This window comes from Equus asinus, chromosome 9 (assembly GCF_041296235.1).
Source record: "Equus asinus isolate D_3611 breed Donkey chromosome 9, EquAss-T2T_v2, whole genome shotgun sequence".
Lineage (NCBI taxonomy): Eukaryota > Metazoa > Chordata > Mammalia > Perissodactyla > Equidae > Equus > Equus asinus.
In genome coordinates, this window is record NC_091798.1 from 50,227,175 (window position 1) to 50,252,687 (window position 25,513).

At 39.4% G+C, this 25,513-nt stretch overlaps 1 protein-coding gene across 1 annotated transcript in view; it reads right to left on the reverse strand.

Annotated features, from left to right (window-relative positions):
- The window catches only part of PRRC1 (proline rich coiled-coil 1), a 45,404-nt gene extending 21,306 nt beyond the window's left edge, over nucleotides 1-24,098 (reverse strand). The window contains exons 1-7 of the mRNA XM_014859527.3: nucleotides 23,926-24,098; nucleotides 19,094-19,216; nucleotides 18,068-18,457; nucleotides 15,961-16,121; nucleotides 12,525-12,627; nucleotides 7,386-7,549; nucleotides 1,268-1,371 (exon numbers count right to left, since the gene is read on the reverse strand). Of these exons, the coding sequence (XP_014715013.1) occupies nucleotides 1,268-1,371; nucleotides 7,386-7,549; nucleotides 12,525-12,627; nucleotides 15,961-16,121; nucleotides 18,068-18,457; nucleotides 19,094-19,196 (1,025 nt within the window). The 5' untranslated portion in view covers nucleotides 19,197-19,216; nucleotides 23,926-24,098. The remainder of the gene's footprint in view (nucleotides 1-1,267; nucleotides 1,372-7,385; nucleotides 7,550-12,524; nucleotides 12,628-15,960; nucleotides 16,122-18,067; nucleotides 18,458-19,093; nucleotides 19,217-23,925) is intronic.
- Between the last annotated feature and the right edge of the window lie 1,415 nt (nucleotides 24,099-25,513).

The following is a 25,513-nucleotide window of genomic DNA, read 5'->3' on the forward strand; positions in this document are numbered from 1 at the left end:
AAGAATGAAACTGGACCACCACCTTACACTATACACAAAATCTAACTCAAAGTAGATTAAACTCTTGAACATAATATGTAAAACCATAAAACTCCTAGAAGAAAACAGGCAGTAAGCTGCTTGACATGGGTCTTGGTGACAAGTTTTTAGATTCAACACCAAAAACAAAGGCAACAAAAGCAAAAATAAACAAGTGGGACTCCATCAAACTAAAAACTTTGTGCACATCAAAGGAAACCATCAACAAAATGAAAAGGCAACCCACAGCACGGGAGATATTTGCAAATCATATATCTGATAAAGAGTTAACATCCAACATATATAAAGAACCCACACAACTCAAGAGCAAAAAAACCCCAAAAATCTGATTAAAAAACGGGCAGAGGCTCTGAACATTTTTCCAAAGAAGACATACTGACGGCCAACAGGTACATGAAGAGAGGCTCAACATCACTAATCATTAGGGAAATGCAAATCTAAACCACAACAAGGTATCACCTGCCACCTGCTAGAATGGCTATTATCGAAAAGACAAGGAAGAAATGTTGATGAGGACGGGGGGGAAAGGAACACTTGTGCACTGTTGGTGGGATTGTAGATTGGTGCAGCCACTATGGAAAACAGTATGGACGGTCCTCAAAAATTAAAAATAGAACTACTATATGATCCAGCAATTCCACTTCTGGACATTTATCCGAGAGAAATGAAAAGCCTAACTCAAAAAGGTACACGCACTCCGTGTTCACTGCAGCATTATTTACAACAGCCAATACATGGATGCAACCTCAGTGTCTGTTGATGATGAACGGATAAAAAAAGGGTAGAACATACACATATATACAATGTATATAAATTCTTTTGTACATATAATTGAATACTTTTCAGTCATAAAAAAAGAAATCTTGCCACTTGCAACATCATGGACAGGCATAACGCTAAGTGAAATAAGTCAGCCAGGGAAAGACAAATACTGTGTGATCTCATTTAAACGTGGAATCTAAAAAATAAAAAAACCAAACTCTTAGATATAAACAGATTGGTGGTTGCCAGAGGGGTGGGGGGGGGGGGTGGGCAAAATGGATGAAGGGAGTTAAAAGGTACAAACTTCCAGTTATAAATTAAATAAGCTCTGGGGATAGAATGTACAGCATGGTGACAACAGTTAATAGTACTGTATTGTATGTTTGAAAGTTAAGAGAGTAGATCTTGAAAGTTCTTATTACAAGAAAAAAATTGTAACTACGTTAGGAAAAAAAAAGCCTCTTACTTGTCGGGTAGCAGTTCTGCAATGAAGTTTTCTACAGACACAGCAGTCTGCTTTTCATGGATCACTCCAGTTCGACGCAAGCTATCTATCCGCTCCTGAGCGCCCTGAATAACAACAGTGTAGGTTAGAAACCATTTCAAATTATTCAGCATTAAATGCACTAATTACGTAAGTGATCGATGCATACATTTATACACAAACACAAACTCATTGTAAACATTAAAACAAAAGTAGAGAGAACAAAATATGAAAAATCCAATCATGCTCCCCTCAGTATTCAGTTTGCAGCGCACCTGCCAAATTATTCCTCTATGCATTATTATTTTGGTTGCTGCTGTGAAATGGATTATTTTTATATTACATGTTCTAATTGGTTATTACTAATATAAGGAAACTATGTACTTTTTATGTTGATCTGGCAAGAGGCCATCTTACTGAATAAAAATCTATTATTCCTAGTAGTTTTTTAGTTGATTCTCTCTTGAATTTTCTTGGCAGGCAATCATATCAATAGTAAATAAGTTTTTTTCTCTTCCTCTGATCCCCTTTAAATACAGCCCTAAAACACATACCAAATTAGTTCATTTTTTTTTAAAACTGCAAATATATATTTTACACAAAAGCGTATTCAAGAAAATTATTATGAAACAAAATTGGGGGGCAGAGAACACTGTACAGATTAATTAAATATGTATCTTATAGCAGAAAACTACAAGCTGGATGAATGAGGGCAAGGTTGCCGTTTACTACTTTTATCTGAGTCACTTCATAAACAGTGATCGTGAATGATGTGCTGAGAATATATTCGAAACCCAAGATAAAACTCCATTTCTGAATATAACTAGCCGTGGATAATACACCTGTTTTTATTACAGACAGCAGAGCTAAGTAGTGAATGAGATTAAGCGGTCAGGTCTTATTCAAATGAAAATTAAGAAAGCTAGGACACTTCTCAGAATAAATTTATTTCAGAAACATCTGAAAGAAGAGAAAGTGACAACCGTATGAGAATGGCTAAACAAATTTACGACATTAGCTTTTAAAGATGAAGGAAGATATGATTTAAACCACAACAAAATCAAGACTGTGTATTTTTACTTACTCTTCTATCTCCAGTACCTGGCACAGTGTCTAATCTAATAGGCATTCAGTAAGGACTTACTACATGAAAAACTGAACAAAGGAAAAATAAACGGCTTCTGAAGCCCTATATCACTAATGTTAAGAATCTGAATGGTGTAAACACGATGTCACGAAATCCAGGAATACGGAATGAGGAGGCAGCTCTTGCATTTGAAAAAAAATATAAGAGAGAAAATCAACTTTTTATACTGGAAAATTTAAATTTGCCTAATTTACTCCTCCCAAGAGGTAGTTATGGCTAAATTTTGATTATAAAGAAATTTAAATAAATGTTAATCCAGTAAAAGCTACTAGGGGATGAGGGGGACGAGCACAGGTTCATCCCTACCTCTTTGAAGGCGTATCTTAGCTACGGCTACAATGAAACACTCCTAGATTTTATGCTTCTAGGAAACAAAAACTAAGTTTGTCCATCTTTCACCATCCTACAGCACAGGGCTTTATACTTCACTGGGTTCACAAAATATTAAATTGAAATTAACTAGCTCCTATAAGTGACAGGATAATAAGCTGGGCAGACAAATTTAATTCTTTGTTTGTTTATGGAATCCAGAAGAGAAATGAAGAGGGGGTTACATCAGCCTCTTCTCTGACCACATTAATTAAACGTGGCATCTTGTGGAGTCATAAATATACTTTATTATTAGTCCCTACCAATGTTGTGAGAATGGAATTTTAACATTATTTTTCAGCAATATAGGGGATCAAGAATTAGGCGGTTTAGAGGCCACATTGAAGTAATCATCTCAGAACTGAAGTAAGATACAGAAAGGCCCCTTGAGTTTATACTGTACTCTAGGAGCTTATACAAAGCAACTTGGTTCAGATAATCAAAATTCAAAGCTTCTTCATAAGTGCTTATAGCTATTAACTACACCTTTGTTGAATACAAGCTATAAAACAATAGTCCTAACTGATTAGCTTTCTAATACTTGCCATATGAGAAGCTTCAGAAACTTTCTAACTGTAATAACGGCTGACTTATTTTCTTAAACAGTTTTATATGTTTAATGGACACCTTTAATTCAAAAAAGGCATTCACTTCAAATAAAATCTGATGGGGAGGAAAAATTGGGTTTAAATTTTAATATTCTAGGATTCTACATTATTTTTCTTCTCATTGGCTCCCCCTACTGTTTCTGGGGAAAAAAAGCAGCTGAAAAATTTGCAAATTACTTCCTATACGTACGTAGTATCAGTTTCAATGAATTTTAATTTTAAGCTTGTACTGAAGATCGTGGAAAAGGAGCCCATATGTCTAAACTTGAAGGGCAAAAACCAATAACAAAAATAAATCTGCAGATACTAATAAAATCACAACATAAATTAACTACTAATAATATCCATAAGGGTTTTTTCACAGAAAAATCTCTATCAGCCTTTTAAGTTCAATATCCTAATTTTAGATATCGTCTGTGTAATGATATTCAACGTTACAAAATATTTAAGATCCATGTTTCAAAAACCATGTAATTTTGAGTTATATTCTAAAAATCACATGGTGATCTATCATCAAAAACTATGAATGCCCTATCTGCTGACAGCTCTGTCTGGTCCTGTTTCAGTTCTGTTGGGAACAAACAATTGGAAACCACATGACCTGCAAAAGAATTTTAGTGAATCATTATGTCATTTGCATTCTCAATACCTAAAACACTGTTCTGAATTGTCCCTTCACACGACATTCAGGAGTCTACGTTCTGGGCAATGTGGCCCATCTCAGTGGGTGAGAGGTAGGTCTTTATTTCTAACGGGAGGGAAGAGGGCTTGTTAGCGGGACATGGAAAAGGAGAGCGGCACGCTGCTTCAATCACAGGCGTGTATTCAGGCAGAAAAATTTCAGGAAAGAGTCCATGTCAAAGTTGAGGAAGTAGAAATGAAAACTATTTGGGTCTACTCAGACCTTTCCAATCTTTCTGTGTCATCAGAGGTGCTTCAAACACCAGTTTGAAGACCACCATGTGACTGTAAAGGTACTGTACCAAGGTACAGCAACAGGGGGCAGCTGGAGTTCTGTTCAGAGAAAAATCTCTATTCTCTGACTGAGTGTTAACCCAAAATTCAAAATAGACCCCACAGTGAAAATGTCTTCTGGATTAGACTACTCACTTGAGGAAATAAAGGATTGATTTAAAAGATTTACCCAAGCATTTTGAATTCTGTTGCTTGCGGTTTTATACCAAGATATCTTTTTTTTTTTTTTAAAGATTTTATTTTTTCCTTTTTCTCTCCAAAGCCCCTCAGTACATAGTTGTATATTCTTCGTTGTGGGTCCTTCTAGTTGTGGCATGTGGGACACTGCCTCAGCATGGTTTGATGAGCAGTGCCATGTCAGTGCCCAGGATTCGAACCAACGAAACACTGGGCTGCCTGCAGCGGAGCGCGCAAACTTAACCACTCGGCCACGGGGCCAGCCCTATCCCAAGATATCTTGATGAGACTGCTGGATATTCATTTTAAAGAACTCTAAGCACTATTCTATAAGTTCACAGCTGTGGACAAAACAAAGATCCCTGTGCTTGTGGAACTTAATTCTACTGGGATAAAGTATTAAAAAAGAAATATAGAAGTAAATTAAATAGTATCAGAAGGTGCTGCATGCTGTAGGAAAAAAAACAGAGGAGGGTAAGTGTGATGAGTAGGGCAGGCGCAGACTGCTGTCCTCAACAGGGCAGTCAGGACAGGCCTCACTGCGGAGGGAAGATCTGAGAGCAGACCTGGAGGAGGTTAAGGAGTCAATAAAGTAGGTATTTGAGGGAAGAGTGTCTGAGAAAGGGGAACCAGCTACTGAAAAGGCCCTAAGAAGAGAGCAGCATGCCATACAAGTATGAATAACTGCAAGGAGGCCAACATGGCTGGCATGGAGTGACCAAGGGGGAAGACCAGCAGGAGATGAAGCCAAAGAAAAAAACAGAAGGCCAGATCAGCCAAATCATGGGAGGGGCTGTAGAGGCCTCTGTAAGGAATCTGGGTCTTACACTGAGTGAAATAAAAGTTTTGAAAAGAAGACTGATATGGTCTGGCCTATGTTTTGAAAGGATTATCCTGGCTCCTCTGTTGAGAACAACCTACAGGGCAAAGAAAGTGCAGAAGATGGACGACCCATTGGGAGGTGACTGCAAGATTCCAGCAAGACACTGTGGTGCTCCAACCAAGGAAGCAGCAGTGGGGACAGTGAAAAGTAGTCAGATGCTGGGTATATTGTGAAGGTAGAGCGAACAAGATTTCTCGATGCATTGGATATGGGTAACAAGAGAAGTCAAGGATGGCTCCAAGGTTTCTCACCTGAGAAAACGGAAGGATAGAGCTGCCATCAATTGAGATGGAGAAGGCTGGGGGGAGCAGGGTGGGAGGAAAGAAAAGAAGTTGAGTACAAGACATATTAAGTTTGAGACATTCAAGTAAAGGTGTCAAAAAAGCAACTTTTCTATAAATCAAGTTTACATGAGAGGTCTCTGCTGGAGACCCAAATGTGAAACTGTCAGCACATAGATGGTGTTTAAAGCCATGGGACAGTATGAGATGAACAAGGGAGTAAATGTAGATAAAGAGACCATCAGGAGGTTGGGGAGAAAAGGAGGAACCAGCAAAGGCAGCACAGAGGAGCGAGCAATTAGCGAGGTAGGGAAAAAGCAAAAGTCTGGTATCTGGGAAGTCAAGTGAAGAAACATTATAGAAGAGTGAATGGTCAACTGTCTCAAAAGCCACTGAAAAGTCAAATAAGATGGAGAACACTGGTAACCTTGACAGCATTCTTAGTGGAGTGGTGACCGGGGTAGGTTTAAGAGAATATGCCGGGAAGAATTGGAGATAAAGTGTTGGCAACTCTCTGGAAGAGTTTCGCTGTAAAAGGAAGCAAAAAACTAACCTGGTAGGTGATGGGGGAACTGAGGTCACAAAATTTAAGGTTTTCTTTGGTTTATTTTTGTTTTTTAAGGTGGGAGAGATGTTTGCATGTCTGTATGCTGATGGTAAAAAATGTATAAGAGAGCGGGCAGAATTCTTGGAACTCTAACACTGAGTAGGCTAGAGGGGACCAGATCCTGTACACTGGTAATGGAAGTGGATTTATGTAGATGTATGACAAGTTCTGTGATGGTAACAGGTTAGAAGACAAAGTATATAACGTTCAAGTAGTGGTTTGAGTATGCAACTGTGTAAAATTTCTCTTCAAAATAAGTCATTCTACCATACATAATTACATAGCCATTATCCATGGATTCAATCACAAGATCCTATTCCTTCACTATGAAAAACTAAGCCAGTGTCTTCCTTTTGATAAGTGGGTTATTACTGGTAATAAGATTTCATAGGTCTCTACATGCTGGTGAGACCTTGGCAAACTCATTATACATAGGCATACAAGTGCCTATAAGGTGCCAGGTAGTCGGCTCTTTAAGGCAAAGGAGTTAAAAGGACAGGGAAGGGGAAGAATCAGAAAAAGTGAGCTAAGAGAAGCTTTTCCACTGAGGGCTGCATCCCCTCACCAAGTACAAGGGAAAAGGAAGACTTGCAGGGTCAATTCAGAACCTGCTTACTAGAACCCCATTACCACTCCGGAAACTTCCCAATATAGGAGAGTTCCATAAACCATGAAGAAATACATAACTGTAAAGTAGTATTAATAGTGATAGTAATAAAAAGCTTATGGGATTCAAGGGACATTATAACTTAAGTAATTGATTCAAACATTAACACTGGGTTAAGAAGATCTCTTTTAGGACGAATTACTCTTTTTTTGTGCTCTCTGCATGTTTCCTCCCCTCCCCCAATAATCAAAACCTATCTTAGGTTTCTTTAAAACTCCACTATATCTTCCTAACACTACAGAGTTGTCTAATTAAAAACCAAGCTGCTCAATATGTCAGGATGTAAAAACCCATTAGCTCCATACAGACCAAAGGATTATTATCAGAATTATTAAAAAAACTAACTTCCAGTTTCTATATCCTGAAAAAGGGGCTCTGTTACTCACTTTTAATCCAGCTGCATAGCCCACTGGTTGTGGGGCAATATTGGACTGTCCAGCTTCCCCTATAACCACAGCTAAGCCAAAGACCTCCTGGAAGGCATCTCGGACGGCAGCAACTTTTACTTCTTTATTTGAGGTCACTACAATATCCAGTTCACCTCCAGATCCTACAAAGACCAGAAGCAAATTCCAAATTAAAGTAATGGAACTCTCATAATCACTAAGATATGCTAATATTTTATTACTAACCTCACATCACTACATAATTATTAGTAACCTAAAATGATGCAAGACATAGATTAACTTTTTTACTGACTGAGGAAACTGAGGCTGATAACGTCTTGCCCGAGGTAACATAACTACTTAGTGATGATGTCAGGACTCAACCCAGGTCTGCCAGGCTCTGAAATGCTCTTTTCACACCATGTGATACAACCAGGCACATTTTCACCCTCTAATCTCACAGCATCTTATTCCAAAAAGTGCTTAGCCCTGAACTACCAACTTTTCCTGAGTTTTGAAAATGAGAATTTAGTGCATTATCTGAGGAAGTCTTATTCACAAGCAGAAGATGGTACATACCTTCTAATGGTTCTAAATAGCATATCTGCCACAAATGAACACTACATTTTTCTGCATTCTATGAAATACCATTCCAGGATATACCATGCTGTGGTCAAATAAGTGTGGGAGATACTGCACACCACATTTCTTTGTTGCACAATGCAAATTAACATAAAGATTCTGAGAAATCCAACAGTTAAAAATTATGACTTTAACCCAGTACTTTCCATACTTAATCTGTTCATGGAATACTTTTTTAGCATCTAATAATAGCTCCCAAAAAGTGTTCCAGATATTAATTTTGGAAATGATAACAGTTATGAAAAGTTTATTTTTCTACTATACTGCTCTATTAAATTTAGCCAAGTTCCATTTTCTGATTAGTTTAAACTTGGACAGACACATTTATTGCATTTTTAATGGTACAAATCAAAATGGCTTTTCTCCTGTTGGTTAATAAAGACAAACATCTATTATACACAGACTTCTAACATCATGTGGATGTTACAGTTTCCAGTCTTTCATCTATAGATGTATCATAGAAATTAAATATCTGACTTATGAAGTATAAGTTACATATTTAGGATATTCTATTTACAGAAAATGAAAACGAAGACTGTTACCGATAAGTAATTTGTCAATGAGTTGCACAGAAGTTCTGCACTCAACAAGGACTACCATGAAATGTGCTTCTTATCCAGAAAACAGTTTAAATGTAGGACCAAACTTTTTTATTATACATCGCCATCTTTTTAAAAAAAAGAGCATTTACCACAAATAAATGGATATTTATTTATAAATTATACATCTATTACTTCCCTTATACAAATATGCAAGCATTTATGAAAACTGAAATACCAACATATATAAAACTTGAAATTTAAAAAGACTAAGAGCAATACGAAAAAAAGTATTTTAAAACATTTCAAATATTTCAATTAATTATTTTAAAAACCTGTCTACCGTTTAGACAGAGTAATCTGAAAAATATGCCTAATTACTTTTTCAAATCTTCAGCTAACATGTGATATACTGAATTCAATACGCTGGTTCCAAGCACAGCACGTTTTGCTACTTGGCATTAACGGCTATCACTGGTAAAAGAGATTTCTCAAGAAAGCTGTTTGTATGTAAAATATTTTGCCCCAGAAACAATGGTATGCTTTTCCCTAATAAATATCTCATGGAATAGCTGAGAATATTTTCCAAATATTTGGGCTTTTTATCATGGATCTTTTTTTTCCTGAGTGACAATAATATGTCACGGATCTCATCTTTACTGGAATTTCCTAAGTTACTAAAACCTAAAACCAATGGGTCACATAGGGGAAAAGAGGAAGAACACACTTTTTTCTCCATGTGGCACATGTGTCTTGACCCTAACTAAGGGCTGCTCTCATTAAGCTTCAGCTCAAAAGCTGTTCAGCCTTTCTGTGGTGAATGGTGCTGCCTTTCATGACAATGAAGGGAGAACTAATTAAAAGAATATAGAAAGTCAAACTGTGTTAAAATCCATTTCTCATAGTTCTTCTGCTTTCTTGATACATTTGAAATTGTTATAGTGATTTCTAGAATATTAGTACAAAAACATTGTTGTTTTGAGTTTTGTTAGATCAGAATGGTCTTTCTTTTGCTGCCTGTCAATAAAGTGACAGCTTTTTCACACTCAGTTTTATTGTTTTTTATAGCTAACTGATTACGATTATATGTTATCATCAGTTATGGTATTTGCTAATAAGAGAAAGTTCATTTGTATCTTTCTTTCCCTCCCTCCTTGCTTTTTTCCCTTTTTCTTGATGTCACACAGGCTACTCGCCTGAGGAACAGTCTTGGGTTTGAGTCCTGACTTGATCATTTACTAGCTTCCTTACCTTGAGGAGGTCACTGAGTGTTTCTTCATAGGAAAATCCCTGCCCCCTCACAGGGTTGCTCTAAGGATTAAATAAGATAATTGCTTTCACAGTCTAACACGGTAGCCACTAAAACAGCAAGAGCTCCAAAAACACTAATTCCTTTCTTTCTCTCATTGAAAATACAAGCTTGTGAACAAAATATATATATAAGATGCGTTAATTATGTCAAGCGATTATTATGAATATATGAAATCAATACATATCATAGTGATGAGGATTTTAGGCTCGTTAATTTTAAAACCGCAGATGAGAAGCAGGCTCCGAGGAGTGGAATTTGCTCGCCCTTTGATGAGAGAGAGTTGTGTTTGTGAAGGAAATCTCCATGCCTCCCTCTCTGCGCCAGGAGGAAGGGGGGATGGCCTCATCTATGAAAACTCTTAACGGGGAAGGCAAGAGCTTAAGCTGTTTACTGTCTGGCAACCTCATGTAACTGACCCCCCCCACCCCGGCCAAAATCCTCTTGTGTTTGTGTGTTTAGCTGAGGATAATATTTAAGCGGTGACTTCTGCCATTTACTCAATCCGGTTTGATTCTTATCTAAAAGTTGTGGGACTGCCCAATGGCCAGACCCTACCAGCACTGGTACCATTTTAACTTTTTTTTTTGTCTTGTAAAGAGATAACTCACATACCTATGCCTTAAATTTAGCCTTACTCTCCACCCCACTTTGCAGCAGAAGCGGCAGCAGCAGTGTCCTCCTGCCTGTGGGCCCTGTCCCCACGCAGCAGCCTGACTGCCCATGGGTCCTGTCCCCATGCTATTCTATTCTCTAAATAAAAGAGCACTACTGCCAGATCTTAAGAGTCTAAGAAATCTTTCTTTCGACTCCTCGGCTCACCGACCCCGCATCAATAGGGTCCAATTTCTAAATCCTTTGGCAGTTACAAACACGAAGAAAATTCAGCTGATTTAACTCTTGATTTGATTTTCTAGTTTAAGGGAAACAAAGTGGCTAAGAGTAACAAAGTTGAACATGGGTTCAATCTAGCTCCACCAGCTGTGTGACTGAAAATCAAGTATCTCTCAACACAGGTTCCTCATCTAAGACTTGAGGAAAATCATACCTACCTTGAGGAGTTCTTATGAGAATTAGTGCCTGGCAGAGCAAGCATTTAATAAACGGTACTTATCACCACTAGGTCCTGTCCTTCGGCATTTACTAGACAGTACATTACCAACACAGTCAAGACTTGTGAAAGCTATTGACTCTTTTTGCTTCTGAAAATCTCTGTTCAGGTACCTGGTGCACAGCTTTGGCCTGTAAATTGTTATCTTCAACAGAATTACTAATAATTGGTCACTGATTCTGCTAAGGAATTACGTTTTTTCACATATTGGATATGTACATTAAAAATTAAACAGCAGGGGCTGGATTCCACTACTGGGTATCTATCCAAAGAGCTTGAAGTCAGCAATTCCAAAAGTCCTATGCACCCCAATGTTCATTGTAGCATTATTTACAATAGCCAAGACATGGAAGCAACCTAAGTGCCCATCAACAGATGAATGGATAAAGAAGTTGTGGTATAGACATACAATGGAATACTACTCAGCTGCAAAACAGAACAAAATCATCCCATTTGCAACAACATGGATGGACCTTGAGGGAATTATGTTAAGTGAAATAAGCCAGTTAGAGAAGGATAATCTCCGTATGACTGCACTCATATGAGGAATTTAAAAATGTGGACAAAGAGAACAGATTAGTGGCTACCAGGGGAAAGGTGGGGTGGGGGGTGGGCAGAAAGGGTGAAATGGTGCACCTACAACACAAATGACAAACATTAATGTACAACTGAAATCACACAAGATTGTAACCTATCATTAACTCAATTAAAAAAAAAAAATTAAACAGCAGGGGCTGGCCCCATGGCCTAGTAGTTAAGTTCAGTGCATTCCACTTCGGCAGCCTGGGTTTGGTTCCTGGGTGGAGACCTACATTGCTCTGTTAGTGGCCATCCTGTGCTGGAGGCCCACATACTAAAAAATAGAGGAAGATTGGCACAGATGTTAGCTCAGGGCGAATCTTCCTCAGAGAAAAAAATATATACATAATTATTCAACAGCAGACAGCATGTCTATGTCAACTATCTGTAGGATTCGTGGTAATGAGGGTTCAAAAGCAGTTAAAATAGCTTTCCTAACAAATCTATTAATTGGATATTATTAGTAAACAGATTAACTTCCCCCTAAAATATTGCTGAGTTAAGCATAAACACATTTAATTAAAATAGATAATTGAAGAAATGTCAAAAACAAATATTAGGGGCTGGCCCCGTGGCCAAGTGGTTAAGTTCGCGTGCTCCGCTGCAGGCGGCCCAGTGTTTTGTTGGTTTGAATCCGGGGTGCAGACATGGCGCTGCTCATCAAACCACGCTGAGGCGGTGTCCCACATGCCACAACTAGAAGGACCCACAACAAAGAATATACAACTATGTACTGGGGGGCTTTGGGGAGAAAAAGGAAAAAAATAAAATCTTAAAAAAAATTTAATAGTGACTAAGAAAAAGATGAATTAACAATACCAAAACAAAGACTGACAATCAAGGTAAGAATACAAGAGGATTTCCACCAATTACAAGGCCTGTGGAATTACAATTAGTGGCCGACATGAGCACATACTTTAAAAACATACGGCAGATGCTGCTCTATCTTCAGTACATACTGATATATGGAGCCATGCCAGGGTCCAGCGTTGTAATCATGCTTTCTACTGAATGTTTGGTTTTATCAAGCACAGACTTTACCATTGGATTCCCGGCCACACCCTACAAAAGACAAATTAACATATAAATACCCATTCTAAGAAAAGAACACCAGGATCACCAGATGATGAAAGAAATTTTTTTTTTTGGCACCTGAGCTAACATCTGTTGCCAATCTTCTTCTTTCTTTTCTTCTTCTTCTTCTTCCCAAAACCCCCTAGTATATACTTGTATATTCTAGTTGCAGGTCCTTCTGGTTGTGCTATGTGGGACACCGCATGGCCTGATGAGCAGTGCCATGTCTGTACCCAGGATCCAAACTGGCGAAACCCTGGGCCATAGAAGCAGAGCGCGTGAATTTAACCACTCGGCCACAGGGCCAGCCCTAAGAGAAAATATTTTTCAAGTGTCCAATGCATTGCAGACCCGTACTTTAGTAAAATATAAGAAAAATGAGGTTATGGAAATGTCAAATTGCTATTAAGTTCCGAAATGTTTACTCTCAATTTCTCTTATCTCATCACAGACCCACGGAAGTCTGCAGACTACCCTTTGAGTGGCAATGGCCTGGAAAGTATGTATGCCATGTATACATATGTGTGTGTATATATTTTATTTCTATGTATACATACGTTTTATTTCTATTTATTTATTTATATAAAAGACTAGGCAAAACTTGTCCATCTAAGTCCCAAATAAAGACTTTAATCAGATGTCTCTATAAACCTACACGTTGTTCCCTAATTAAAAAATAAACACAGTAAAAACATTTGTCATCTTTATTCCTCAGAAGTTACTTATACCTTAATATTCTGCTATGTTTTACTAAAGTTTCTTCTTTTTTTCCTACTTCCTATTTGTTTTGTTCATTCCCAAATTCTCCCTTTTAAGCTAAATTTATTCCCCTGAATTCTTAAAACCGCAGTATTAAACAGAAGGCACCAGGTCTGAGTATTTCCTTCCTATGCTACACTTCTCCCATGATAAAAGAGACAGAGCAGGGCCTCCTGAGATGGTGTCTGGCTAACAGGCCGTGATTCCACCTCTTCCAACCTGCTATTAAACTAAGGTGATTCAGAAAAAAGATGAGTCCATAACACTGATATTTAAGACTGTTGACCAATCTATACTGAATATTAGAAGAGTTATTTACAAGACCTGCAGAGTTGAACTGGGTATTACAACTGGTAACTGACACATTGGCACATGCTCTTAACAAGGAAAAGATGAGAAAGTCCCTATATAAAGAAAACCCTAGGGGCCAGTCCTGAGGCTGAGTGGTCGGGTTTGTGCATTCTGCTTTGGCAGCCCAAGGTTCACTGGTATGGGTCCTGAGCGTGGACCTACACACTGCACATCATGCCACACTGTGGCAGCATCCCACACAGAAGAACTAGAATGACCTACAACTAGGATATACAACTATGTACTGGGGCTTTGGGAAGGAAAAAAAAAAGAAAACCTTAAAAAAGTACAGAGGGATATAAAAAAGCAAGCTTAGAAAAATGCCATTTTTCTGAAGTAAGTAGCTCAAATACTGTAATCAGTTAACCACCTATCAATTTAAAAATAAGTTTAGCATATAATTAAAGTGCAGCCAAACCTTCAAGCAGAATACTGGGGGGCACTTGACAGAGTGATTCCAAAATTCATTAAGAAAAATAAATGGAAAAGACTAGTAAAGAAAACTTTTGAATAAAAATCAGCAAACTTACCAAAAAACAAATACTGATAGATCTTTATGAACACAGAGACTGGGAAATGACCTTTCTATTTTATTCACCAATGAATACTCTCCATCCGCACCTCACCACAGAGTAGGTTTTCAATAAATATTAGTATAATAAATAAACAGAGTTACAATAATTAAAATAGTGTGGTACTACTGTAAGGACAGGGAGAGCAGTGAAGCAGATTATAGAGCCCAGAAACTGACATTAACACACAATTTCGTAATTAAGATAATGGTGATGTATCAAATCACTGGGCTATGATGTTGGAACAATCCATTAAATGGCTGGAAGAAAATTAAGTCTGACTTCTGCTTAATATAATACAATAAAGTAAGTATCAGCCCTATTAAATGGAAATGTAAAAAAATAAAACCATAAAAGAATCAGAAGAAATCATAGAAACATTTATCATATATTAAGATGGAAAAAGTCATTTTTATCATTAAAAAAAATTGAAAAGAAAAAAGACTGATAGAGATAACTCCTGAAAATTTACAAGCTTTTGTGTCAACAAAGCATAATAAAACTAAAAATGTAAGCTAAAAATGGAGAAAACTGCACCACAGGACAGCACATAATAAAATATTCTTACTACATTAAGAGCTCTTACGAATTCATTAAGAGAAGAAAATCATCCTAATTCAAAACCAGGCAAAGAACATGAATAGAGACTTCACAGAAGAAAAATACAAATGACCAAAAATCACATGAAAAACTGTTCAAATTCAGTAACAGAGAAATGCAAATTAAAACAAGGTATTATTTTTTCTGCCTATCAAATTAGAAAATATTGTATTTCAAATCAATGATCAGTGCTGGTAGGTGAAAAATGCTGTGACAGTGTATTCGGATATAACCTGCCTGGAGAGCAATTATGTATCAGGAATTTCTAAAACATTCACTCTGCCATTCATGAGGAATTAATCCTGATAAAGATACACATGAAGATCTGCATTAAGGAGTGTTCATTATAGTTTTATTGATAGGAATTACAATTAGAAAATGCCAGTAACAGATTAGTGAAATAAAATATGGGAAATAAATGCAAGGGCACATAGGCCAAAGTAGCCATAAATAAAAAAAGTTCAGAAGAATATTTTATGGATGGGAAGATGTTCATGATATATGCTAAGTAAAGACAAACAAAAGACACAAAGAGTGTCCACATGTCATTACCCCAATTTGATTTTTATTAAAAGAGGTACATCTACATAGATATACACATACAAAAGATTCAGAGGAACTGCAGAAAACTGGTAGTAAGAAGAAAAAGTGTTTTTATTTTTTCCTTATACCATTTTGAATTTTCAAAATTCTCTCTAATGAATATCTATTAGTTTTATAATTAAAAAAATTAAGCATGGGGGGCCAGCCTGGTGGTGTAATGGTTAAGTTTGCATGCTCTGCTTCAGCAGCCCAGGGTTCATGGGTTCAGATCCTGGGCAAGGACCTACACACCGCTCATCAAGCCACGCTGTGGTGGCATCCCACATACAAAATAGATAAAGACTGGCACAGATATTAACTCAGAGACAATCTTCCTCAAGCAAAAAGAGGAAGATTGGCAATGGATGTTAGCTCAGGGCCAATCTTCCTCACCAAAAAACAAACAAACAAACAAACAAAAACATTAAGCATGGTTTTTAAAGTAAATACAATTTACCTTAATAAAACCCCAGAGTCCACCAGCAGATGCTTCATCCTGACCTCTACCAATTCTAGGATCTTCTTGTTCCTCTGGAAAAGTAATGGCTGATGTGGTTCCAGGTCCCGGTGGCAGGGATGTCAAACTGGCTTGCTGAGTAATGGGAGCTGGCAAAATACCTAGTTAACAGCAAAAATTTTTAATATATGTAATTTACTCCATAAACTATTTCCTATAAAAAGAAGACACCACATATGAGATGAGTAGTTCAAAACAGCTTTAATAAGGTAACTATATACTCAGGCATTTCAAGATTGAGTTACGAACTCAAAGAATTACCTAAACCTTTATAGAATACAAATTAAAATTCCAAAAAAGAAATTTCTTTCCCTTTTAAACTAAGTGTCCTGAAAATGGACAAAAAATACATATCGAAAACTACTTCCTGTTTGCCCTATTTAGCATATGGATGTGGACAGCTATAGTTTTAATCCCTTTAATGCATAAAAATAACTAAAGTGAGCACCCAAACACATCAGATGAAAGTATGTAACAATCAGCACACATACTCTATATACCCTACTGTAACTCAAGAGAGAAAATTCACTTATACATAAATAAAGGTATAATGCTGGTACTCAGCAAAAAAATTTATTTGTAAAGGTAGACAAGCAAAATTAGATCATAAAACTGACAACAAAGTTGCTTCTTTTCCTAAAATGGAGAACAATAGGCAGATGACGACCAGATGAAGTTTTGATATTGGTCTCCAACCATTCCAGGGAAGACAAACAGGAGGCAGAACTGAGCTAGAAAAGGAAATGGCCCCAAACCACCAATTTATGGCACAAACAAGCTTTCATTTGGTTTTGAATTTTTACCTGGCTAAATAAAACTACTCCCTGGACCACTCAGTCCTGATAATTTTTTAAGTAAAACTTTAAAAAACTCCCAGACTTCATCTTGATGTTTCTTCTGTAAGTCGGCAAAATGTCAGGACAAAAATTTGGAATGCTGTCTGACACTCCATATACTAATCATATACTAAGTTCTACAACATGTAAAAAATCATATACTAAGTTAATCAATTTTATTTTAATAATTTAAATGGCAAAACCATGAGAATAGGAGACTCTGGAAATCAAAGAAATGAGTTAAAAGTAAAACATTAATGCAGAGAAACTGGAACCCTCACACAATGCTGGTGAGAAAGTAAAATGGTGCAGCTGCTTCGGAAAATAGTCTGGCAGTTTTTCAAACGTCAGCAAATCCGTGCCTAGATATATACCAAGAGAAATGAAAATATGTCCACACAAAACTTGTACACAGGGGTCGGCCTGGTGACGCAGCGGTTAAGTGTGTATGTTCCGCTTCGGCGGCCTGGGGTTCACCGGTTCGGATCCCAGGTGTGGACATGGCACCGCTTAGCACACCATGCTGTGTTAGGCATCCCACATATAAAGTAGAGGAAGATGGGCACAGATGTTAGCTCAGGGCCAGTCTTCCTCAGCAAAAAGAGGAGGATTGGCAGATGTTAGCTCAGGGCTAATCTTCCTCAAAAAAAGAAAAAAAAAACTTGTACACATATGTTCATAAAAGCAGTGTTTATGATAGCCAAAAGCAGAAACAACCCAAAAGTTCATCAACTGAGGAATGGAATAAATAAAATGTGGCATATCCATACAGTAGAATGTTATTCAGCCATAAAAAGGAATGAAGTACTGACACATACCACAACATGGATGAATCCTGAGAACATTACGCTAAGTGAAAGAAGCCAGTTACAAAAGACCATATATCATAATATTCCATTTATATGCAATGTCCAAATAGGCAAATTCAGAGAGACAGAAAGTCGATTAGTGGCTGCTTGGGGCCACCAGGATTAGGAGGAGGAAGGCAGTGACTACTCACAGTTATGGGGTTTCTTTTTGGGGTGATTAAAAGGTTCTAAAACTGACTGTGGTGATGGCTGCACAGCACTGTAACTATAGTAACAACTACTGAACTGTACCTTTAAAACGGGTAAATTGTATGGAAATTATATTTCAACAAAGCTGTTACTAAAAAAAGTAAAACATTAGCTATAGCCATTTATTTCAAAGTATTAGTAAGAGAGAATTACCTGTTACAGGAGGTGCAGAAAATGAGGGCATCAGGGGTGTCTGGGGAGCTCTTCCTGCATGTCCCCTCGTAATGTCGTAAGTTGAACCCACAGAAAATCCTGATGTAGGAGGACCAGAAGAGGGCGCAGATAACAGAGCGCTCGGGGCAGAAGTTGAAGGCGGGAAGTGGGACAGAGGAGGAGTACTGAAGGCAGCAGCAGGTGGTGGAGGCACAGGAGGGGTTACAGAAGTAACAAGGGCTGGAACCGAAGGAACTGGTGAGGGAGGCACAAAAGGCATGGGTGCTGAGGGCCTCACAGGGGGCAGGGACGGCTGGGGGGTCGAGTAGGCGTGTGGCGGCAGGGACTGCAGAGAGGACACATCTGGAGAAGAAAAGGAACTGGTCGCAGCTGGAAAAAAGCGGGGAGGAGAAAAACACAAAATTGGAACTTTTTACTTCGTTTTCAAAGTATCTCATTACCTTCTCCTTGCAAATTTTTTTTAATTTAACAGACCATATCCTAAGAATTATTTTTAAATGTGAAACGAATACAATTGAGTGCAAATAACTTTCAACTCCCATAAGTAAAAGAGACAGCTATATAAAATTAAAATTACATTATGGTATTGTTCATAAGTAAATCTTTGTGTTTTCATTTGTTTGATGTTTTTAATAGAATAAAACTGTTTTTCATCCCTGCTGTTATGAGCATAAAAACCTACACACTGAAAGCTCAAAAGCTTTGGTCAGAAGATTAATCACCACAAAGTCACAGAACATTCCAAAAAGCTAACCCATGCTTTTCAGGATATTTCTGTCATAAGAAAGGTGATTTATGGTCAATATAAATATAAAGAATGAAAGTTTACCTAAAGCAAACCATATGTGTTTCTGTCTTTGGGCTTAAATAAAAAAGGCTAGTTTCATCTTGGCAAAGATCAGAGAAGTTTAAATACGTGCATTCTTCCTTCAATTGACTCTGAGAAAAGCTAAGAGGATCTTCACTATCCTCAAGACACACTAGATGCTAGATACCTCCATGTACCTAAAGGAGCTGGGGCGGAGGACGGTGCAGCCGCAGCCAGGCTGGCAGGATGTGGCGGAGGAGTCCCAGGGGGTGTTGTCTCTATTCCACTCTCTTCCATCATTTTTCTTCAGTTACAGTATACTGTAAAAAAAAAAAAAGGTAATAAATATTAGAGTAATCAAAAGCATATTTTTAAAGCTTGTATAGAAAATAATTTTAAAAAATAATCCTCAAGAGAATCTGTTTTTACTATTTGTAATGCCACATATTTCCAGATGAAGAGTCTGTCAAAATTCCTAAGAAAACAGTCTGTGAGAATATTTAATACGCAAACAATCTGTAACATTTTCATGCACATACTTTATAACTGGGAAATCATTTCATGTTAACAATATAATTAATTACCCAATATATTTCAAATAGTAAATTACTCATTTAATTTCTGCCACACGAATACATTAGATTTATATCTAGATTCCAGTCACTATTACATTCAAAATAAAAATAAATTATTTAAAGTATTTTTGAAACACTTCCTCTCTCCCCAAAAAACATTGTATGTGGGGGGCCAGCCCAGTGGTGCAGCGGTTAAGTTCACACATTCTGCTTCAGTGGCGCAGGGTTCACCAGTTCAGATCCCAGGTGCGGACCTATGCAATGCTTAGCAAGCCATGCTGTGGGCAGGTGTCCCACATATAAAGGGGAGGAAGATGGGCACGGGAAGATGGGTATGCAGTAAGATAGGCTCAGGGCCAATTTTCCTCAAAAAAATAAAAAATAAAAAAGCATGGTATGTGTGCTACTCCTGTTAACACTAAAAAAAATTTTTAATGTGCTCGATTCCCAGTTTCCCTGGTTTACATTCTAAAACATACCCAGTAATGGCTAAATGATATGTCTCAGGTTTTAGAAAAGATAACTGTAGCAAAAATGCTACTAGACAGCAATGTCCTAACAGATAAAAATGGATTATAAAATATGCAAAAACTTCCTTAGAAATTACAAATTTTCAAGCCTGTCTCAAGTATAAAATCAAAGCTGCTAAATATACCGAATTTGTTTTTGAAGTTTTTACTCATTTAACAAATATTCAATGAAAGTCAACTGCTTGCCAAGCACTGTGCCACTCCCTCTGGAAATACAACATAAGCAAAAACAATCAGGATAGTTACAGCCCAGTACAGGAGACAGTCAAATAATAATACCAATGTACAATGGACTGTAGCCTCAGTTATGTGCTCTGAGGGTAAGAACACAGTTCTGTTTGACAGGAATATGATTTCGACTTGGAGGTCAGGAAAGGCTTCCCCAAAGAAGTCACATATAAGCTGAGATGTGAGGGATGATCAGAATTAGGCAGGGGAAAGGAGACAAGAAGGGCAGATTCCAAGAAAAAGTGAATATATAGGGAGTATAAAGGCCCTGTAAGGTAGAGGGAAAAAGAAACATTCAAGAAAACCCATGTGGCAAGGAGCAGAAAAGAAGGAGGAGGACTGGAGACACAGGCAGGAGCCCAGACCATATTGAGCCGTATAAGCCAGGTTAAAGAGTTGGGTTTTTCTAAGAAGAGAAAGTAATGTAGGGCATTCAAGCTGGGGGTGACATATTTGTATTTTGTTTTAACTTTTTTGAGGAAATTTTAGATTCACAAGAAGATGCAAAAATAGAACAGAGTTCATGGGTAGCCTAAACCCAGCTTCTCCCAAAAATAGCATCTTACAATGATCAAACCCAGGATATTAACACTGGTATAGTAAATAACTAATCTATAGACCTTATTTGGATTTCACCTGTTTTTACATTCACGTGTGTGTGTGTGTGTGTGTGTGTGTGTGTGTGTGTAGTTCTATGAAGTTTCATCATCTGCACAGACTCATGTAGCCACCACCACAGTCAGGATACAGAACTGTTGCTCACCACAAAGAAACTCCCTCATGCTGCTCCTTTGTCACACCCTCCCAGCAACCATAAGCCCTGGCAACGACCTGTTCCCTGTCATTTTCTCATTTTGTGAATGTTACATAAATAGAATCACACAGAATATAACATTTTGAGATTGGCTTTTTTCACTCAGCATAATGGTCTCGAGATCCACCCAAGTTGTAGGATGTATCAATGGTTGGTTCTTTTTTATTGCTGAATAATATTCCATCTTATAGATGTACCACAGTTTGTTCACCCATTTATCTGATGAAGGACATTTAGACTGATTCCAGCTTTTAGCAATTCATATTTGTGTTTCGAAAAGATGCCTTTGACCACAGCATGCCGATTGGGCCACAGGGCAGTCAGAATAGATGCAGAGAGACTATTAAGAAGTATATCTAAGTAGTTCAAATAGAAAGTGATAACACCCTAAACTAGTGATTCTCAAATGGGTGGGAGTTGATTCTGCCCCCCAGGTGTCAATTGGCAATGTCTGGAGACACTTTTGGTTGACAGAACTAGTGCAGTACCACTGGCATTTAGTAGGTGAAGGTTGGGGACATTGCTAAAAATCCTACAATGTACAGGACACCCCCAGAAGAAAGAATTATCTGGCCCCAAATATCAATAATGCCACAGTTGAGAAACTTTGGCCTAGACTAAGGTGATGACAGTGGAGATGGAGAAGAGTGGACAGATTTAAGAAATGTTTAGGTGGTAAGACTCAGTGATAGACGACATATGGGGGCAATGAGGGAGAGAGGCACGGCTTGCACAACTGGATAGATGATGGTACCATTCCCTAAGACAGAGAACAATGGAAGAGGTCAAGGTGTTTGCTTAACGTCTTAGAGGTGGAGGGGATTACACAGTGTTTAATATTGGACATGCTGAGTTTAAGCTCCTTGAAACATCCGTAGAGACACTGACTTGGTCTGCAGCTTAGAAATCACCTAAGCATGGGTTTCATGAGTTTACTGACAGTCCCTAAAGTCATGTTCTGAGATGAGATTATCTAAGAAGAGAATACCAAGTGAAGAGAGAAGATGAACCAACCCCTGAAGAACAGACAGCCAGGTAGAAGACAAGCTTGCAAAGAATGAGAGATGACCAAAAAGAAAGGAAGAAAACCAGGAGACTGTGGCATCCAAAAGCCAAAGAGTGTTTCCAGACGGGAATGGGCAACAGTATCAACTGCTGCAGAGACACCAAACAGAATGCTATCGGAAAAATTCAATGGATTTGCCAAAGCGGAGATGAACGTAGTGAGAAGGAATAGGGACAGAAGCTAGTTTCAAGTGGACTGAGGGTTGGGAGGTGAGGTAAATATGCGCAACATTTTCAAAAAGTTTGGCTGTGAATGTAGGGGAAAGGTCTATAGCAATAAGCAGAGAATAGGGATAAGGAGAGGCAAAATCCTTTCATGCAGTACCTATACACCAAAGCTGGATAACACGGGACAGAGACGGCCTTCTGGGGACTTTATCACTCCCTGCCAGAGATATCTCTTTTCTTCATCTCCCTATTTTTCTACTGGTCATTCATCTTCCTTCTACAGATGTTATCAAATGCATATATTAGTTGCTGGAAGTCAGATTTAAAGATAATTCTGATCCCTAAAATTAAGGAATGTGTTGGCAAAAGAACTTGCACAATGAATACAACCCATAACATGGCATAAGCAGGCAATTTCTTTCAGTCTTTAAAAGCTACACTATTTGAGAGTTGGCTTAATGACAATATTGGGTAAATTTTGTATGCATAAACATAATACACTCCACTAAAGAACAGCTATTGGGATCAGGTAACACTGAAATATCAGAGACGGTACAGGTTTTAAATGCTCAAGTCTCAGCACAAAAAAGTAATACTAATTATCAACATTAAAGAAAAAGTGATGGAAACGGCTTGGAAAATTGAGTCCTCAGACTCTGGCCAGACCCTCCTCTTTCAATTTGCTTGTGTCTTGTTTTTTCTGTTAAAAAGCGGATGGCTACTTACAAGGATACAAGAAAATAAGTAGAAGAATGGAGCTTTAATAAACGTAAAAGCGTTAAGCAATTATCATTGTTGAGATACTACCAGCGCAAAAGTTGTCTACTACTCGACAGTGAGTGCTAAAGCAGGGTCTGAGTTTTGTCTTTGCATTCTCAGCTCTGATCCCAAAATAAACTTCCAATAAACGTTCACGGAATTCAACAGTGGCTCTAAGAAGAAAGACTGGAATGCCAAAATGTGTCATGTTCACAATATATACGTTGTCTCTCTAACTACCTGGAATGGTAAAAACACACCTAGATATAAATTCTGCCAATCAGGACACAAGCTATGCTGCAAATTTGCCTGAAGCAGGTCCCAAGAACGAACAAAGACGGCAGAATGCAAAAGCCCTCTGAAGCGGCGCTGGGCACCGACGGGCTTCCTAAGGGAAATAAGCTTCCCGCCGGCCGTCCCGGTTTGTTGACCCAGGAGTCTGCAAGACGGGAGCGGCCTCCCCCAGGCTCTGCCTGCCACGTCTCCAGGCCGGGCTGGGCCGGCCTAAGGTCTGCGGGCGCCTGCCGCTGGTCTCCCTCCTCCGGCCAGGGCGCCGGAAGGCGGAGCCGAACGGCAGGGGCGCGGGCCTCGGTCCCCGGACAGGAGCAAAGTGCCCGAACAAGACCAGTCAATCGCGCCCACGGTGCAACCCGCGGCGGGGACTCCGCGCCCTGCGAAGTGCACCCCTGCCTGGCCGCAGCCTGCACGCTGCCGCCGCCAGCGCCCAGCCCGACAGACGGCTGGGCTCCGACACGACCCTCGCATCCCGCGGCGCCGGCCCGCCGGCCCGCCCACCCTACAGGGACGGAACCCGCTGGCGCCCAGCACCAGCAGCCGCATCCCATCCAGCCGCCTGCAGGCATCCGCGCTGCTGCCAGGCTAACGCTCACCTGGGGACCCTCGAGAGTGTCTGCGTGGCCGCCGAAAAGCGGGGGACAGGGAGTTCACGGCGCTAAGACTACCACCCGGAGACGATGAGGAAGCTGCAGGCAGGAGCTCGCCTCCACGCGTCCCCGCCTCCAAGATGGCCACCGGAGGCGCATGCCCCTGCGGCTGCCACGTCGGCCGCGCGCCGCGCCGCCCCGCCCCGCCCCACTCGCGGGAACCCCGCCCCCAGGTTAAATCGGAGCGTTCTGGTCCAAAGATCCTTTCGCCGGCCCAGGTAGGGCGCTGCTCCCTGCGGCAGCTTTCTCCAATGGGACTGCCCTCCTTTGCCCTCCGCACCCCCCACACGCGAAAATGGCACCCTGTTACTAGATGTCGCTCACTTTTCCGTGTCGCGGCCGCCCACGGGGATGGAGATGAGCCAGCCAAGGTCTAGTCCAGTCCCCACCTCCAGGCAGGACCTCGCTCCGGTAACTGAAGACTTATCCTAGGTGTTTTCGAAGGTTTCCAGATAACTGCGATTGCATCAGGAAAGAGAGCTAGCGGGGTGGGGAAAAGGCAGCAGCTACTGTACTGATTTTTTCCCAGGTACACGTAGTACACATTTTTTTTAATTGAAAAACCAAAGACAAAGATTATAAACTTTCTTTTTTAAAGATTTTTTTTTTTCCTTTTTCTCCCCAAAGCCCCCCCGGTACATAGGTGTATATTCTTAGTTGTGGGTCCTTCTAGTTGTGGTATGTGGGACGCTGCCTCAGCGTGGTCTGATGAGCAGTGCCATGTCCGCGCCCAGGATTCGAACCAACGAAACACTGGGCCGCCTGCAGCGGAGCGAACTTAACCACTCGGCCACGGGGCCAGCCCCTAAACTTTCTTAACCTTACGTGCTGCACTTAAAACAGTACCTGAAACAGGCAGTGCTCAATAGTGTACATTAAATAAATCGGTGAGTGGAATGCAATGGGGGAAAATAGGGAATCTGAAATCAGAAGTCCTGCTGTGGGTCTGAGACTACCCTCAGAGACTGCCAGTTGTGCAGTTGTGACCTGGTACAGGTCACTTAGCCTCGGTAAGTCTCCGTGTTCCCATCTGTAAAATGAGAATTATATTATCTGCTCAGGCAGGTATCTCTAACTCAGGCAGGTAACAGAGTCAAATAAAATAAGGGATATGAAAGCACTTTTTAAACTGCTGAGTGTTAAACATAGAAAAAATTGTTGTTTTTGTTGGTCCCAAATTCCTTCAGGAATCCACTCATAGATTTAACATTAATATATCCCTCGGACTTGATAGTTGTAAGCATTCTAAAATGCCTCACTGAAAAGTTAATGGTATTTAGCTGTGCCCTGACTTCACATCTCGCTTTGCAACTACAATGGGTTGTTCCCTTTGGTGGTCACTCTTAGCCTATCCCCAGAGAATGTGTGGAGGTGGCTGTCTAGGTTACTCTCCAGAAAGTGCCGTTTGGGGTGGTGCTGAAAATAGTTACCATCTCTGTCCTCTTTGGTTGACACCCTTAATAGCTATGAAGGCTGTTGGTTTCTTCATTCAACAAATATTTATTAGTGACTGCAGTGTACTGAGCATTAGTAC